We start from the raw sequence: 19759 nt of genomic DNA, 5'->3' as shown, positions 1-19759 counted from the left end.
TCCTGTTGGTTGCACGCTAAAACATTACATATATTTCTATATTTTTGATGTCACTCTCATAACAATGACTGGTGCTCCCTCCATTACAAACATTTCTTGCTTAATATTGAATATGCATACTTGTCCTGTTTTATCACATTACATAATTCCTTGCATGTGCGATCTGTTGCATTTGAACTTGTGTGCAACCCTGTCATTCATTTTATTTTTAGAGCATCCTTTTTCAGTCATCGTAATTACTTTTAACGTTTGCCTTTTCAGACTATGTCATTGGTTTTGTGTGCTTTGTTTAAGAAATTCCGTATCATTGTTCCCTATTTAGACTTCTTAGTAATCCAATACTCGTGTCACTGAATAGTCACTAATTGGTTGTTAATTTAACTTTAAGCATTAAAACATTCATTGCATAAAGCGCCTATTTATCAATGTATAATGGACACCGCAATGGCAACAGAGGGAGACTGTGTTATGTAACTAAGAGACTGTGCATGAACACGTTAGCATTCACAGATTCATTATGTAACATTTATCAGTGGTTTTGTCTCTGTTAATGAATGTTTACTGGATTGCACTGCCATGTTATGGACAATTATGGAGAAATCCTTAACCTGCTTGGCATTTTCACTTTACAAATATGTCACAAAATGTTTACTTCACTTGCTGATTCTGATTCATGAATAAAAAAATAAAAAAAAGACTGTATATTATATAATAATGCAAACCATGTAGTAGATAATGGTCTTGTTATTAAATGGCAACTGAGTCATAATGATTTTTATAAAATAAATCTATTTTTGTGTTCACAGGAATAATACGTAACTGCATACAATTTTGGAACAGCATGCGGGTGAGTAAATAAAGTTTTATTTTAAGGTGAAGTTCTCCTTTAATGGCTGCATATATGTGCACGTTTCAGACATCTAAGAGGCTGATCAGAGCATTAGTACATTCGGTGCTTTGATAAGGATCTTGAGAAAATGTACCCACATTATCCATTTACAGACTAATGTTAATGTGTGCGCAATGCGCTAAAGAAACCATGCTCACTAACATTTGACACACTGCAGTCTATTTCTTAGTAAGGCTGATAGAGGAGGAAATAGGGCATATATCTATAGACAAGTGAGACGACAGACCAAATTCAGAGAAAAACCAAATCAGTCCACATGATCGCTGACTTCCTCTTTAATGCAGAACATGTTGTTCTCAATGACATTTTGTTCTGCATGTTATGCAACCCGTTGCCAAGCATGGGGGACAGTACTGTTCAAAATGCCATATGTATGAAAGTACTCATAACCTCTTTTAACTTGGTGTCCCATAGGAACAAGGAATATTTCAAATAAAAAAATAAATTGTCATCTTTTAACTCAATCTCATGTGATTCTAACCACAAAAAGTACACCTTTCTTCTTGTAGAAAGTTTTAGAATTTTATCCACGCCACATACACAAATTATCACAAGAATTAACAATAGTATCATTAATAAAAGTATCATAAACTTGAGCAATTTCCAATTTTATGAGAATATCATTCTGTTCATCACACAAAGAAGACTTGAATATATTAAGCAAAGGTAAGATGAACTACTTTTTTGATGATATTATATTTATAACACTTTAAAAAAAAATGAAATATAGTTACCAATCATTATGATTGTGAGGAAATTGTGAGGCCACCAGCTCATTATTCACTTGGAACAACATGAAAGTAATCTAAACTTTATAAGACGCAACAACTTTTTGAGACTGTCAGGGATGACAACATGACCTCTAAGATTCTTTATTGTAGTGAAATAAAGAGTAGAAATAATACAGAAATCAAGTAATTCACAGCTGTACATTCTTACTACAAAATTCTTCAGTTACCACCAACTATTTTACTATATAATACAAATTAATTATTTTAACTGTCTATTTACATAGCTTTATACTGGCAAAAGTTTAAAAATGATTCAATATTAGCATATGAAATGGCTGTAACACACTGAATTCTATGTGTCACTAAATTAAACAGCTTAATAGTTGCATGTTATTTTAAAGCTGAAGTGTGCAATTTTCTATGTTAAAATGCATTCTCCTATCATTGCTTAATGTAACTATGCAAGCCATTTTATGGGTTGATTGATCTGAAAAGTGTAAACATTGTGGCACTATAAAAACATTACTCTGCTTGGTTAATCATTCTGTCCAGCCCAACAAAGCAAAAATGGTTTAATCAATTAAGTAAGTGGGTGGAGTGTTCGGGAAACCTGTTTGAAAACAATCATTGTTTTTGCAGTTTCACTTGGTGATGCTAATCAAAAAAAAATTACACACTTCGTCTTTAAATCTTAGCAAGAGTTCAGTATTGCAATTGAGAAAGAAACACTCACACATAAGATTCCTTTGCATAGGAGAACTCCTCAAACACAGGCTGACTACACCTGCGGGACACTTGTTCATGTCTCAACTGGGACACTGACTCAGACATGGCCCTCTGCCGGAACGGCACTGGCTGTGGTTCTTCTAATTGAATGCTTTCTGTGAATGTTTCTTTGTATTCTGTGGGTTCGTTAACTTTGTAATGGTCCAGCAGGCAGTCGTTCATGGATATGGGTCGAGATTTCCTCCCAAGCTCTCGGGCGTGTTGGACCGTCATGGCCCTGTACTGCGGAGGGGCTGGTTGTGCTCCAGTCTGCAGCGCCTGCTCATAGGATGGGGGGCTGCATGGCATACGACTATCCACATGTTGGAAGACCTCGATGGCTGAGAGAGGCCTTCGACGCCGAGCAAGCTCATCGATGTTCTCCGTCTCATTTTGTGAGTCCTCTTGGAGAGTTTCACATGGGAAGACCACTTCCTTCTGGGAATCTCCTTTCTTCAGACTGCCTCTGTTAAACGTAAAGTTTCCAAGGCTTTTGGCCCTCATTGAAAGGGATCGTCGGGTCACTTCCAGGTCTCCTTGGGCATTGCTAAGTCTAGGTTTAATCATAAAGGATGAATGCCTAGTAGACTTGCGGGGGCTTGAAGGGGATGGCTGGGGTGATGTGGTTATTGATTGCTCTGAGAGATTTGAGGAAGTGCTATCTGAGGAACAGAATGATGGACAGGAACCAGCCTTGGATGCTGGAGAAGACACACTAATTGGCAAGTCTATGTTCAAAGTCTTGGCCATCTGGGATCTTCTGTTCTCACAGCGGTTGGGATGCAAGAAAGAGTCATCCGAGTTCTGCTTCTTGAGTGGTTGGTCGTCAAAGTCTTCCTTCTCTGTCGAAAAGTTGTCATGGCTACGGGCAAGCTCTCTTAAACCCGTCATGGGGGCAGAAGGAAAAATGGAGGGCTCAGAGCATCGCCGATTGAAGGGATTTGTGAAAGTATCAAATATAGCTTCAGAGGAACAAGAGTGAATGTCAGAGCGTTCTAGTTTGCATAGACCTGGGCTCCCATGTGGCATCATGTTGTCCTCCTGAGACCGGCTCTCAGCTTCTACACAATCACAATCGACATCTTGATCTGTGCTGTCATACGCCGAGTCATGCTGGTGGACATCAAAAGAGATATCAGGGGACATCAGGGAGGCTGAATCTGTAGAAAATAAATCAAAGTTAAAGGTCTAGGTGGCTTTGCCATGCAATAAATACAATACCCCGGCCAGCCCAACACAGCAACCTTTGCTCAACCAATGGCATGAAGTTGGTACTAGACTATTGGTGTTGCTATTGGTAAATTCAAGACTTTACCCTGTTAGATGGTCTAACATGTTAATTAAATGGCCTTTAGCTGATCCAAGCTGATCATTAGCTTGTTTAAACTGGTAAACTTCATGGATCAGCAACAAACCAGCTAATGGTTTGTCATACCAGCTAGGGTTAGGCCGATAGACATGCCATCGTCCATCGTCCATGGCTGATAGGCATCATGATGTTGCGCCAGCATCGTGATCCACTCCCCACTCCCTTTTTGAATGCACAATCACTTTTTAGTTTCACTATCACTTTCGAGATTGGCGATCACACATACTCTGTTTATACTATGGAGAGGCAGTAACGTTCCTTACCACATATTTTACAAGATTATATGTTTGTTAGTGGTACTGAGGATCTGCAAATCATTTGCCATCTTCCTCAGTCATCTTTCCTTCACACTGTCTACAATGGACAAGACGTTTGGTGCCATGCTTCATCAGATGTCAGCACGTCATAAACATAAACGCAGCAGCAGTTTACTGTCAGGGATTTGTGGTATCATGCCACGCCACATCCAGTGTAGACATCATCACTGATTATACAGAGTTCTATATATAATGAATCTCTATTATAGATCAGTGGTTCTATAGTATTTTGTCGCGTTGCATCTTGTGTAGACGTGGTGTTAGGAATGTTATTTGTTTTCCCTTATAAGGATTCACGCTTCAAGCAAACCCCAACCGATGTCATCGTCCATCACAATGTTTCACTGTAGACCTCGTCCGATGCCAAATTTGTAGACATCGCCCAACCCTAATACCAGCTCTAGGTGGTCAAGCTTTTCAGAACAAAGTAGCTGATAAACTAACTTCTGCTAAGCTTGCAATAGCTAATGGCCAGACCAATTAGACCAACTGTCATGTTCCAAAACAGAGATAACAGCTTAAACTGGACTTTCTAACAGTGACTGGGATAATGCAATTCAATTTGGCCACACTAGGGGTGCAGAAACATCTGCTTTAAGGCCATTTTTGTCCATGCAAAAGTATTATCGTCAGACATCCTGTTAAGACTTGAGATTGCGGTCAACCTCAAAATCATAAATGGAGCTCTTGATTGGGAAGATGTTAAGGAAACATATTGGGAAGTAAAATGGTCTCAGAAATGGTTCGTAAATGGTACATAGAGGTTTTTTTATAGTTATAAATGATAGTTATTTACCTGATTTTTCAATGGACTCCTGATCCTCTAAATCCCCAAAAAGCTTCAGGATAGCATTTCCAAATACCTCACAGCAGTTTTCAATTAGGAACTGGATAAGATTTGTGGCCTTAATAAAAACACAATAGAAAAACATTAATGTCTATTTCATATACTTTAATGTATTGAGTTTTGTATGCAACCCAGTGTCACAGTACTTTTGGTGTTGTGGTTTCTATGCATCTAAAACCACATTGTGCATATGACAGTGTGTCTTAAATCGACTGATTAGTCAAAACAAGACTGCAGAGGTGTCTCAAAAAAAAAAAAAACACACATTACTGAGACTTCTGACATACAGTCTTGCTCAGACATTGATCCACACTAAGTTTAATGCTGTAGGCTTTAAAAAATAAAAGAAAAAAATAATTTCATGACATAACAGATTATCATTTCAAAGTTTCTTATAAAAAGGTCTAAGTGGCTGACCTTCGCTACATCATCCCTGTCTAGTGGCTGGCTGTCACGATGCAGCAATGTTGGAGCAATGCACACTGCCAGGTTCTTGGCATCCATTTTGTTGGTTTCTGAATGTTGACTGATGTGGTAAAACAGGCAGAGCAGGTGCTGCAGGAGGAGACTGTTTGCTTTGGGCAACTTCTCTGCCATTCTGAGAGTGGAGAACAAAGGGAAAACAGTTAGGTTTTTTTCTATTAACTGCTCCTTCCATTTATTTATTTATTTTTTGACGAGGGAGGAAGAACAAAAACAGAACTGTCCTTCTGACATTTAGTGGTCAGACTTCAGCTTCTAATTTCCCTATTTTCAAATTTCTGAAGAGTACATAGAAAGTCCACAGAAAAGCCCCATATTTACCACCTTGCATTGCAAGGGACTTTTTAATAGCTCCCACATATGCTGCAAGTTTCTCTCTCCTATTCACTCTTAATCTACAGTGAGTTTATTGATAGGTCACAAGATTGTACTACTCACCTTCTCAGCTCTCTTTGAGCATCCTCTGTCCTTTCCCTCTCTAGAGCACTGATCCAGCTTTCATAGTGCTCAAATACCAGCAGGCCTCCAGGGAGTTCCTTCAGAAAAATCTATCAGAACACAAAAATAAAGAAATGATTCATTGTTTCACAGACACGTCAGAATGGAAAAAGGGGTGTTGACATGAGACATACATTATACAGGAACAAGCTAAGCCTACTGTAAACAGAGTATTATTCACCTTCAACAATCCAACCAGGAGCGTCACAGGCAGGGCTTCCATGTCCACCTGGGCTCCAGAGTTCAGCTGATCTTTGAGAGCATTCAGGTTTTTGCTGTTGCACGAGACTCTGAAGACACCCTCAGTAAATGGACCCTTCCTGAACAGCAACAGGAGTATTTCCTGTTGGAGGACCAAAAACATGAGAAGTTTGAGGAATAGGAATCTTCCACCGACTTAAAGATGAAAGTCGGAATCCCTGTTTATTTCTTAAATACACATTCCTGGTCCTGTGCATGATTCATCAGTGTATGTTACAACCAAAGAAAAAGAAAAAATGCATGTCCTCATAATCTATCATCAAAATGACTCACTACATGTCTGAAATTATTTTCCTTTTCGAATGGCATCAAGGCAGCTTCACTTTTTTGCATACCATTAGTTTCCAAGCTCTGTTTGGAAAGGATTTTGAGTGATTCTGCAAAAACTACTTAACCTGCTGTAGTTTTGGCCATGTTTTTGTCTTTAATCAAAATTATCTTAAACACTTCTGATTGAGGTCTGGATAAGGTTAGCTAGAAACTTCAAGATGCCTATAAATAGAATCATTACATGTGCTACTGTACTGATTGGATCGGTCATGCAGATTTTTTTGTAGACAGATTCTTGTTCTTGGACTAATATATATATATCGGTTTGTGTGTGTGTGTGTGTGTGTCGTCTTCATCAAATCATGAAGTAAACAATAATACATATATACAATACACTGACGTACAGTAATTGGTTTTGGAAGTGTGGTGTCATCTTGGAGATGTCTTCCAAACAGCAAGCTCTTTGCACTGGACTCAGGATGAGCAGGTACACTTGGGCTGGTGGAGCTTCTCTTCAGCTTGAAGAAAAAGTGCCTTTTGCCTCCATTTTCTCCTGAGGCCAAAAAAAGTAAATTATTAGTAATGCTTCAAATGATTTTTACTTTTGTTGAGTTGACCAAAAAGACAATTCAATTTAAGATTTATTACTAGAGTGAAGCAGTGATGGTCAACTTAGTCTTCAGAACTTAGTTTTTCACACCTTTGTTTTCTTGCACTATGTGTTTTTTTTTTCACTCCCACTTAGTTTCACTGTTTAGTTTTTTTTGTTTTTTTTTCTGGCGGGCATGCAACCCAACGTGATTTCGGACAGCCATTTTGACTAGTTTAAACTCACCAATAGGCTGCTGTGCATGTGCCTCTTGGTTATGAAACTGCTTCGAGAGGGTGGAGATTTTGGCGTTGCCCTGGGAACAGGCACATGTTTGTCATGAGGACATGAAGTAGTAGTAGGGTGTGACTTCAAATTACACACATGGCACACTGTCAAAACTATGGAAGACTTTCTCATTCATTTTAGCATCCTTAGTTTTGTTGCTGCAGCCATTTTCACGTCATTGGAAGTAATTTGTTGTTTGTAAAGAGTGTAAATCTAATATGAATTGATGAAAATGAGAACTATTGAGTGCTCACATCAAAAGGCAACTCTGCAGAGTCCATCCCAACTCCACTTAGAGTTTTATTCTGCAAGACAGAGAAAGACAGAAAACTAATGTCAGTTCAGTATCTGTACTGTGAGACCCAAACGATATTTCCATACACAGACCAGGGCAGAGCACTTACGTAATCTGAGATAAAAGCCACAGAGGAAAAATATCCCATTCCAAGCATTTATGCGTTCTGACTTTTGGAAAGCTGATCACTAAAGTTAACGAATCAGAATCGCGTACCGTGGTATTGCCATTCAGCACCTTCATGAGGATGCTGGGCGGTGGAGAAGTGCTGCCTGCTCTCGATCTTGCCTCTGCAGTCTTTCTGTCATGACATTTGAAATTGCAGCCTTTTTTGTTATGCGACACATATATAGTGACTTACATCAGAACATTTCATGAAAACTCAGCCAGTAAGCATATGTACTTAACTCAAAAGTCTAAATCCTCTTGTATTAGTCGTATTTTAAGCTTAGCAGGTATAAGAATAGAATAATTATTATGCTCCACTTATGCATTTATAAATGACACCTCACCTGTGTAGAGTATCCAGCCAGTGGTCCTTTAGCTCAGGCAAACTGCAAGTGAGAGAACAGCATGGCGTGAAAAGTTATCCACAGAGAGTGCAGTCCGCGTGAATATGTTGTGAATATGAAGAGGCCACACTCTCTCGACCTCTTTACAACAAAAAGGGCAGGAAAGTCTCGGTGAGTCATGAGGGCAGGAAGCAGCATCACAGCTACAGATACCACTTCCTCATTTCAGAGTGTGGCTTGGCAACAAGCGGAAAGTTTGGTGCAAGGTAGGTTAGGCCTCATAAGACACATAGGATGGGGCGACTGTGAAATGTGTGTAAACATTTGAATTTTTGGAATAGTATGAAACCTGGATCGTTTATGCAGAAAATATTTTTTATATTTTTTATGGCTTTCTCACCACTTGTTTCATACTTTCACATTCAGAGTTATCTACTGAATATTTGTGTTGTGAAATAACAAAACTTATTGCTGTTAAAGAGCCTAGCAGTTTCCATAGACACCAGTGTGATTTCTCAGAACAATTATTTTAGTGATATCTGACAGGTGCGCAAACGGAACGTAATGTTTTCGAACACTTAATTGCATGTCCTTTGCAGAAAAATAATGTATTATAGTTCATTAAATGCAATAAGCTGAACTTAACCTTTTTGCTTCCTTGAACTTCTGAGTTTACTCAATAACATATTTATATTTAATTTAATAATTACTTCTACAATGAAATATTAAATTTTTAATTACATTTAAAATTACTTTAAATGTAATATAGTTCAAATTATAATCATGAACACATCATATTAAGGGTCCTTTTTAAAATCACAACAAATTACTATAAAACATAATTCAAAATATACTTCAAAGTAAACAAAAGTAATTTGACATTAAAACGTGCACTTTTTAAAAGCGTGATAAGAAATAGTCATGAAAGTGTACAGAATTTTGGTAGACTTAAAGGGATAAAAGAAAATTTAAATGCTTTAATAACCATTACTGTACGCAAACACCAAAGTAGCGATGAGACCATACCAAAGATGAGGAAAACAGAGGGCTCTATATAAACAGTGTAATAACAAAAATTCTAACTCCAGCAATGATGGTGACCATGGAGACCCAGTTAAAGCTGACAAGACGCAGAGCCTGGGTCCATGCAGAGGATTTGGAGGGTCAATGTGGAGCAGCAGGCTCTGGTGACCAAGGTAAAGATGTGACTCAAGAAGAACATGGTTGAGCCAGAGCAACTTAGGATGAAGGTGGACCCAGACAGAAGGAGGAGCCTGACAGAGCCAGAGAGATGGAGGGATGAGGTAAAGCCGGAAGAGTGTAATCCTAAGGTGGTGGATGGTCGACAACTGATCGGGGTGAAACGAGAGGTACGAGGAAGCTCGGTGGAGCCTGGGGCGTGGCAGACCACAGTATAGACCAGGGAGCTAGGAACCAAGGCAGAGCTGAGGGTCGAAGAGCTGAGGTGGAGTCAGGGATCCAGTAGCTAGAGGAAGAAACCGGGTCCTCATGTCTACGCGGAGCTGGTGACTGGAAGACCTGATGCATACCCACATAATTTGGCTGGCTGAGGGTGAGCTGAGAGGATGACAGGTGGCAGCAGAGACAGAACTGAGTACTTGGCTGGCATAGAAGGTGGAGGTAGTTGGATGCTTGCCCAAAGTGGTCCCTGAGGGACGATGAAGAGCAGGTAGGGTAGCAGGCTATGGTAGACATGATGGGATGAGAGAAAGAGTCAACAGGAGAAGTGACAGACAATAGAAGTCCTAGACCAGAAGGACTAGACAGCGAAGGTGGGATAGGGAGGATTGGCGGGAGTTTGAGGGATATAGGAGGGTCAGGGCTGGAGGGACAAATAGAAAACACAGAAAATTTTCCGCCATATGGTACCAGCAGAGAAACCAAAGATTTAGGGCTGGACAGAACCAGCAGGAAGACAGGAGATTTGAGGTAGGAAGGAAAAAGCGAAGACTGAAGGCAAGAGCTGGATGGCGCAAGCAAAGAAGATAGCCAGACAGAACAAGAAGGAAGAGAGGATTTAATCATTCCAACAGATCTCCAGAAGCCAGCGACAACTCATCCTCAGTGGTATGAATGTGGGCGGGGCTTTCCTCCATGCCTTCATACTCCACTAATTTTCCCACAGGCATGATCAATGTAGCGGGCTCCCACACCTGGTCAGACCTAACGTTGGGCTTGGGCTCTGTGGTGTTGTATAGATCAGTCTCCTTATCTGGCTTATTAAATGTGACCAGCTCTGGCTTCGTGTCTGCGGTGGGCTCAGGCTTTCCGATCTGTGTTGCGTGGGAATGATAGCAGGCTGGGCTCTGAGCAACGCCGTGAAAAGTCTGCGTGGTGAGGCTGGATGCTGATGAAATCCTTGACATCCACGTCGCGGACCATGAATTCATATCCTTTCATCAACAGGGCAAAGTTGATGTAGCTCTTTAAAGTCCAGCACAGATCTCCCCGGGGCATGACGAAGAAAATGTCGTCTTCTAGCCTTTAACAAAATCCCTCCATCAAACAGACCTCATTGCAGCGGCCAAGGTGGCAGGTGTCCAGAAACTCCTCAATGTTGTCCTCCAATCATCAGCCATTCTGAAAAAAGAATACCACCACCGCATCTCCCTGAAGTCCCAAACTGGGTGGTGGCGTGTTGATGGCAGCGATGGAGCATCTATTTTTAATATTAGGTATGGTTCGGTCTTCTGACACGCGGTGAAGTGTAGCCACACAGACAACACGAAGAATAAATTACTGTACACAAAAACCAAAGCAGCGACGAGACAGAACCAAGGATGAGGTAAACGGAGGGCTATATACACAGGGGGTAATCTACAAAAAGTTAACTCAAAGACAGGAGCTCAAGAAGAACTAGGTCACAAGATTAAAACAGAACTGAACGGTGACACATATGAAGTACACAACGAGTGTGTATTCAATGTAACTAGTGCCAAGCACCTTTAAGTAGATTAAAAGGTTCTTCTTTCTCTTCTGTCTCATTGCCTTGATTCCTATTAAGTATTGCGGCATTATTGGAAAGTCTCTGTTGGTTTTTAAATCATGTGACTGAATACACAGCTGAACTTCACGATTCCTGTTAAAATATCTGCCATTTAAATGCTGGTGGACGATCATCACGAACTTCCCTTTAATGGCTTCTCCCTAAAACCACATATTGATGCTGTGCCAAACCAGTGTGAATGATATGCTATTTCTGATTTCATAGTTTATTACATTAATGGGTTCCACTAGTTCAAGTCAGCCAAACTTTGTGTAACAATTTGCTCTTCAGTGTTGCAACCAGCTACCATCACCTGTGAAAACACCTACATGCAACACTTTCAAAAGAGGCTACGAAGAACACCTACTCACTATCTCGCAATGACTACACAAAGACCTTATACACCTGCTCTAATTGCCCTGTGCTTTGCCGTCATACGCTAACAGTAGCATCCTGGCTACATATGTCTTTGGCAAGCAACCTAGTTTCAGTGACAGCAGCATGCCCACAGACTACCCACATGCTCTTCTGTTTGTTACATGATCGTGTGAACACACTCATGAGTGTTCAGTAATACTTCTGGAGATCTATTGACTTGCAAAGCTTAGTTCCAAACCTGCACTGTTTTTCAAAAAATAAAAAATGAAAACAAATTGATCCTCACCAGAACGAGGCCAAGCTAAGATAAACAGACCAAGCCAATACGATAGATGTTCTTAGATCAACATCTGTATCTTCGTCCTCTGCCTCGTCGTCACCATTTTCAAAGCCGCACACCCACAGGTCCTTCAGATCAATCCTGTGTTTCAGTCTGTAACTTGCATTTGACCTGTAAACACAGAAATGTTTTGCAATATGGTGATGATCTCCAGGCACATGTATATTAAATTTGGCATAGTTCATAGTCGTCTGATAGTTCACTTAAAAATTAACATTCTGTCATCCGTTATTAGCCCTCATTTTGTTCCAAATCCCCTTTTATTCATATTTTGAACACAAATTAATAAAACCTGACAGATTTCCATTTCTCTATTGAAAGTCGATGCATCCAGTAAAATTAGTTTGATGCTTTCATCAAAGACATTATAAAATGACATCCATATGAACTGACCGATTTATTCCAAGTATTCTGAAGAGGCACAATCACTATTATTTACAGGTTTAATTTTCGGGCTTATTTCACATAAATATTTATCAGTCAAATATGGGAAACTTGCTTATGGTGTGAGAACAAACCTCATTGGTTCTTGAGCTTTGGTTGAATGTATTTGAATTGAAGCAGTCACTATGTGACAACTTTGCACATCTCAAAACAAATCTATTCTCTAAAAATGATGACATGTTATTGCTTACTTATAGTTATTCTGAAATCTGCCTTTGTGACCTTGACCCAAACAACGTAGTAACCTAAAAAACTTGATTTAAATCACATTCAAAACAAAACTGAAACCTTTGAAACCATCACATCTTTTGAGACCGAGGTGAAAAAAAGTGTGCTTGGCATCATTTTCCATTTGATTAAATCAGAATATCGAAAAATGTGTAAACTCCGTGAGTACACTTCATAACTGTAAAGTTGTGTAGTTGTTTTTGTTGTCATTCATTTACTGCTGTGGGAGAAGATACAATCAAAATGGCCTTTTTCCTCACTGGGGACCTTTAGCCCTGATGTAACTTAAACATCATCATCATCACCACCAGAAGATTAGACTTAGTTTGATGGTATAAAACTACATACAGTGTTTATTTTATACTTATTTCTATGTATAACCGCTGCTTAAAAGTAAATAATGAATGAAACTAATGCAACTCCAGCATTACTTTAAATGCCACATTTAGAAAAAGAAGGAAGTGCTAGATTTCCCCATTTCAATGACACATTCATTTCATTAGGTTGGCTAAGAGACACTTTTCCAAAAACTGAAAAACTGAAAATTAATATTATCACACAAATTCACAAGAAACCAAAGTCGCTCAGCCCTTTGTGCATTCTTTGTGTTATGATGTAAGACCTTTTATTTGATGTTTTTGTGCCTTCAGCATGGGTTTACACGGGTGGTGACTCACAGGCGAACCATCCAAGCATCATTTCTGTACTTTATCACATTTAGGTCAAACAGCTAGTCAATATGGAAGGAAACAGCCGATACAGAAGACAGTTATCTTTAAAAGTCTTAACCCTACATTTTTATCCAACACTTCTGCCTTTTACTCTACACCTGGGCCCCCAGTGACGTGGTAAATGTATTTACCAAATGAAAATACTCTTGATGTAGAAAAATATTTTTACAGGGATAGTTCACTTAAAAATTAGCATTCTGTAGCACCAGAAGAACTATGTGTGCATGACAGATATAATCAAACCTGCTGTGTAGGAATGAATCATAAATAAAGGTCACCGAGTTTACATATGACAATAAAACAAGAGCGTGCCAGCGCCATGTGTCTGAGAACATTCACATTGCAGCTTTCTGTTCCTTTTTAAAAATACATTTAGGAATCAAATTTGACCTCAAAATACCCAGCATTTAAGATATAATTCCGTAAATATATTCTTCTCTAAAACTAGAATAAAAACACATATGACCCTGGAGCACAAAAGCAGTCATTAGATTTATACGCTTATAAAAAGATGAATAAATAAGCTTTCCATTGACGCATGGTTGGTTAGGATAGGACAACATTTGGCTGAGATACAACTATTTGAATATCTGATATCAGAGGTTGCATATTGAGGTTGCATATTTAGGAAATATCGCTTTTAATGTTGTGCAAATGAAGTTCTTAGCAATGCATATTACTAATCAAAAATTACGTTTTGATTTACGGTAGGAAATTTACAAAATATCTTCATGGAATCTGATCTTAACTTAATATCCTAATATTATTTATTTTTGGCATATAAAAAAAATTGATAATTTTGACCCATACAATATATTATTGGCTATTGGTACAAATATATCTGTGCTACTTATGACTGTTTTTGTGCTCCAGGGTCAAATATCATTTCAGGTAAGTACTTATACCTTTTTTATTATTTTTTGTAAGACCTGTACTAAATAGGTTTACTGTTCATGTGAATCAATGCAGGTAAAGTTTGACCCAGTATTAAAGGCATGGTAAAAATAATGATATAACAATAAAAGAATCCTGCTTTATTTGTGAATTTGTTTATTAAGGAGTCATACTGTATAATAAAAACTTGTCTATTTAATGTTATGGTTACATTTAAGAGTGGGTTGGGGGTAATTATCTGTAAATAATTGCAGAAATTAATAGGAAGAAATTGTATTTACATAGCACATTTAAACACCAAACTGCTGACCAGTGAAAACACAAGTCCCATAGCATAAAGATGAAATAAATATTAAATAATGAAAGCAATAAGACCTAAAGCTTTCAGCCAATTTAAAAAAATAAATAAATAAACATAAAAGAAGGTACATGATTTGCATGTTGTTTCATTTGCATTGCATTTATTATTTTAAAGGTTGAATATAGAATTCAAAAGATATATAATGTAAATAAAGGTCCCCAAAATAATGAATTTAGCCTCAACTAGACTATGGGGGAATCCCATCAAAAATCTTTGCTAGGTGATTCCCAAATCATATCAAAAAATGAAAGCAGCTTTAAATATAACAGAATGGTTTATGGACACTTTCAGTTTGTAAAAGTATTTTTATGCATGCATATTAGCAGAGTTCACGATTCTCACTTGAGCTTGGCGATGACTAGGGCGTCACTGAGGAGGAAGAGGTGTCTGTCTCTGGTCTTTAGTCCTTCGGTCAGCTGAGCACATTCATCCAGAATCAGCTCGGAGTGCTCACTGGTCAATCCCAGCACGAAGGGACACTGATCCACCGCCACCAGACACTGAGCTTCTTCCCTGAAGACCAGAAAAGTTCTCACTATAAACCACCAACTCAAAAACTACAGAGCGACCACAGATCAATGAAAAATATTTCAATTGGGAAAATCCAATAATGCGTGGTTGCTTTGGCTTAAAAGCACTTTGTAAAAAAAAAAAATCAATGAACAATAGCACTTGGAAAATCTGAAAGAGGAGCATGAGTTATTGTTTGTACGTGTCACACAAGTTAAAAGTTTTTGAGTTGTTCTCATGGTCTGTCTGTACTGAAAGATTATTAGATTTCACAAAAGAACAACACTAGATATTATTTGATAAAACATACCTTATTGGACTCCAAGTCATTCCTAAAGCTTTGCCCAGCAGCAGGTTTGGTGCAGAACGTCTCCTCTGAGCCAGACCCCGCAGGTGCTGTATAGAAATAAAAAATCTTTCTTAGTGAATATCTGAAAAAAAAAATTAAGAAAAATGCTTTTACGCATTAACACAAGCTTTTCATTTCCCTGGATCATCTTCCCAGTGGTACTGAATTTTACACTGAAACCTACTGGTGTAAAGAATGAAGTTTGTTTATTAACTTCTGCCATGCACGGCTGTTTGTTTTGTTAATTTTTTTATTGTGTAGTTTTTTCTTTCTCTGCCATGTCTGTGTTTTGGTGGAAGCAGTTCACGGTGTGGCCATTGTGTTTTTACGCTCTGCGATTTGTGCCATTGGAGATGTGGGTCACTGTGGTTTTTTATTTCAGCATTACAGCTGCCACTGCATGTTTGGATATTATGTGTATGCTTTGGCAAAATAGTACAAATAAGTCCTACACACTATAAGGATGAACGAAGAGAACAAACTCCAAATGCAAGATAAATGCACATGATAGGGAAAAATTGATAGCCTGAATGTACTGTAAGTCGCTTTGGATAAATGCATACATGACAGGAAATGGCCAGCTCCAGTTCCCATTTCCATAGTAACTAAGGCCAGCAGAGACAAACATACTGACCTTTAAGAGATGTGTATGCTAATGTCTTTAAAGGCAGACTGCTGCATCAGAGTAGAATATAAAAGACAGTCTTAAATAGACTTCAGAATGCACAGCAGTAATACAAGAACAATTCAGCACTTTTGTGGTTTAGTGTCTTTAACTCAGCAGGGATTCAGAGCATAAGAATGTTTAGGGGTCATCCATATACAGTATATATAGTGTTTTTCATTAGCAGTTTCTGAATATTCTGCAATCATCTTCTTAGTCTTTACACAACTGCTTGTTTTGTGCACCTCCTGTTGGTTAAGGAATAAATGAGCTCTAGTGTAGGAAGCAGGCCTAAATTCTGATCTTTTAAGTGTGGGTCTCATTGTTTCTTTTCAAATAAATTAGTTTTTGTAAACCTCTGAACATCTAAAATGAGACAGAACATTCTGTTCCCTTATTAGGACCAGAGTTGGCGCAGACTGAACACGGTTTTACACTCTTTGTTTGTAAAAGTTCATTAATCTGAGCAAGGGTCATTTACACTTTGTGCAAAATTAAACCTCCTCTTTCACCTTCTTTTCTTTTTCCATCACAAAACTCGTGACTGATGTTCACCGATTTGGCTCCTTAATTGACAGTCAGGCTAAATTCGAACACACAGTGACCTCGAAAAAGCATCTGGTCCCCTAGGTCACATAAAAAAAATGCCTGAATGGCATTGGATGACATACAAAATGCCAACAAATGAGTCTGCAGGTGTTCTTAGAAAGTTGTTTTGGAGCCTTATTGCACACAGAAAAATGCTAATAAATGTCATCTTTTGAGTGAGTCAGTGTTATATTTTTAATAAACTAGTCTGAAGCAGAGTAACTTGTGTCCGAGCAGAAACAAACATAGGTTGAGTTTACCACTAGTAATGTTTAATAATACTTTTGATATTACTTTATTTATTTTTTAATAAATATTTGCTTCAAATGTGCTATATTTCTTACAAATAAATTTGACTTAATTTGACATTGGACCACCTTTGTGGCACTGTATTAAAGTGGATAAGCTATTTTAACATTGAGTTAGATCAAATATTTATTTATGCATTTACTTACGAAGCCAGCTAATTTGTTTGACAATTTTCCTACTCGATTCATTATGAAATACAAAGAGCACGTTCAAGAGGTTTCTAAAGCAAGCATGTTGGAGAATGAAGATGCATTTCTAAAGTGATTGTGCAGACTGTCATTGCATAGATAATTAATTATGCTTTCATATATGTGAACAATGAAGCATTCCCTTTAGTTTAATATTCACGTATCATCAGGGTTTTAGAAACTTGACATGAGTCCCACTATAGAGGCCAAAACTATTTAAGCACAGCATGCATCAATTATTTAGGATATATTAATGCAACATGGCATAATTACAGAGCCTTCCTGGAACCTTTTTACGCACTATTGCATTCTGGGGCAATTATGGGACCCCAAACAATGATCACTTGTTCACGCAGCCAGTGAAAAACAAGACCGTGTCATTTGTATAGCATGGAGCCAATTTATCAGTCTGTCTGAGATTGGCAATGAACTCTGGCTGCAAAAAGGAGAAATAGGCACTTTATTCATAGCCAAGTCAATTCTGTGCCATCAGATTTCTCTGTTAATATCCCACTTTATTACTGTAGGTGACATAGAAGTCACCTTTTTATTCATTTATTTAGTTGTTTAAAAACTAAACTTTCATATTAAACAATCATCCAATATCCAATCACATATATTTATATTATTTCACTTTCTAATGCAGCCATATGGTGACTGAACTTTCTGACCGGCCAATAAGTACAAAATATCTAAATTACTAAATGAATAAATAAATAAATAAATATTTAAACGGTTAAATCTTCTTTGTATGTTACCACTTCCTGTTACAATCATGCAAAGGTAACAACATTTATTAGCATGCTATTAAGTGCTTCTTTTAAAATTTTTATTTAAAAGGTTGCCAGATATTAATACAAATTAAAACATTGCCTACAACTAGCATAAACTTCATGCATAAAGCATGACACAAACATCTAATTATGCTATAATAGTTCATATTAAAATTAATATAACTTGCATAATAAAATCTGGTTAAGCTTTATTTTAAGGTGTTCTTACAGTGTACATTTAAGTACCAAGTAATATTAATTAACTGTAATGTACTTACTTTAGGGTTAGGGTTTGGCTTAGGGTTACTTGCATGTAATTGTGCATCATTTATTGTTATTATAATATTAAGTACATGTAGCATATTCCATGTAGCATGTAACAAGGACACCTTAAATGAAGTGTTACCAAAAGATTCTGTAATTTGTATTTTTTGGAATATTCTATCTACATAATTCTGGATGTGAAACTTGAGACAGAGAAGCTGTAGTCTCTGATTAGTTTCTTTCTGATATAGTCATACAATATATATAATATAAACTTTGTAGCTTTAAAAGCAATGCAAGAGATTGGGTATCTACTCACTGGCTGTAAGGGGGCAGTGGTGCCATCATAACTTCCTCTCCTCCTCATCCTGAGCACTCTTTCAACAGCACAGCCCACGTCCAGAGTCTCAGGTCCTGTTTGGGAACAGTTTCCGCACGCTGCTTGCGATCTAGTTTAAAATGAACACTGGGTGCTCTTGACTGGCATCTTCAGCAGGAACTAATGAGCCTGAGAACAATGGAGGACCAGGGAGGACGAATGGGAGGAGAGAGCGGTTCCGCTTGACCTGGGCCAAACCTGCCCGCTGTCCTGACACAGTTGAACCTGCTGCCTCTCTGTTTACAAACTAATGATGATCAGCTCTCACAAGAACAACACTTGTGGTTTAAAATCACAACAAGGGAATAATAGTGATTTAAACCCACCCAACAAGGAAACCCCACCTGAATTGACGTTACAGCCAAAGGAGACAGAGTGTGCATATACAAAACAATCGTTATTTTTTCCAATTATGTTTGGTGACGAAAATTTACACTTTAAAGAAACAGAATTAAAGCAGGTGTACCAAATTGTGTGTGTTGAGACATTTGAAGTTATAGTTGCTTTTGAATTATTTAAAAGTACCATTTACCATTTGAATTGCTTCCATTGTCCTTATTTGTAAGTCACTTTGAATAAAAGTGTGCTAAATGACTAAATGTAAATATTAAGGTTACACTTTATTTTGATGGTCCACTTTAGACCTATTCACACTGCACCTGTAGTCAGTAGAATGTTTATTGAGGAGACATCACAATTAAGTGTGAGCAGATATTAAGCAGACAGTCTACTAAAAGTCATGAGAGTTGACAAGTTTATGTCAGCATAATGTCTAATGCCTTCTACAGACTGTGCGATTTCAGCAATCTTATACGATCATTACAAATCACACTGCAACATTTTAACACCAAAAGGCCACCATTTTTGCATACGTGTGGTTTAATTGGTTTTTTATTTATTTAGAAATTTATTTTTTATAAAAGTTATTGTTAAATAATGATTTCTTCAAGAGAATATTCATATAATGATATTACAAATTTGTGTGCATGCACATTTAGGGAATACAACCCAATGTTCTTATTATAATCCAGTCATTCTTTATGAATTTTCTTTTCTGAAGTGGAATTTACACATGCACATCCATTCATAGACCACTAAAACTGAAAAATATGAAATTCCATGAGTCTGGTATCTTAGACCTCTTGGCCAGTCTGACATATAGATATAAGAATGTGAAAGACCATTTTCTGTAAAAGAGCTTTTGTCAGAAATAATAT

The 19759-nt window shown here is 37.8% G+C and overlaps 1 protein-coding gene across 2 annotated transcripts; it reads right to left on the bottom strand.

The window, feature by feature from the left end:
• Positions 1 to 1766: 1766 nt before the first annotated feature.
• On the bottom strand, positions 1767 to 18585 carry LOC132107043 (T-cell activation Rho GTPase-activating protein-like). Of its 2 annotated transcripts, XM_059513183.1 has the most exons (14): positions 18483 to 18585; positions 15339 to 15424; positions 14861 to 15031; positions 11807 to 11971; positions 8136 to 8177; positions 7840 to 7924; positions 7583 to 7633; positions 7287 to 7356; positions 6856 to 7004; positions 6102 to 6263; positions 5861 to 5970; positions 5357 to 5537; positions 4889 to 4997; positions 1767 to 3566 (listed from the first exon to the last, which is right to left on the bottom strand). In XM_059513183.1, the coding sequence occupies exons 1-14, from the start codon at positions 18528 to 18530 to the stop codon at positions 2371 to 2373; spliced, it is 2625 nt and encodes an 874-aa protein (XP_059369166.1). In that variant the 5' UTR covers positions 18531 to 18585; the 3' UTR covers positions 1767 to 2370. The 2 variants fall into 2 exon arrangements, with proteins under 2 accessions (XP_059369166.1, XP_059369167.1); XM_059513184.1 differs by lacking the exons at positions 11807 to 11971; positions 14861 to 15031; positions 15339 to 15424; positions 18483 to 18585 and having other exon boundaries at positions 7840 to 7920; positions 8136 to 8397.
• Positions 18586 to 19759: the final 1174 nt, after the last annotated feature.

Source organism: Carassius carassius, chromosome 27 (genome assembly GCF_963082965.1).
Source record: "Carassius carassius chromosome 27, fCarCar2.1, whole genome shotgun sequence".
Taxonomy (NCBI): domain Eukaryota; kingdom Metazoa; phylum Chordata; class Actinopteri; order Cypriniformes; family Cyprinidae; genus Carassius; species Carassius carassius.
The sequence above is the reverse complement of the archived record's forward strand: the minus strand, read 5'-3'. Positions and strand labels throughout refer to the sequence as shown.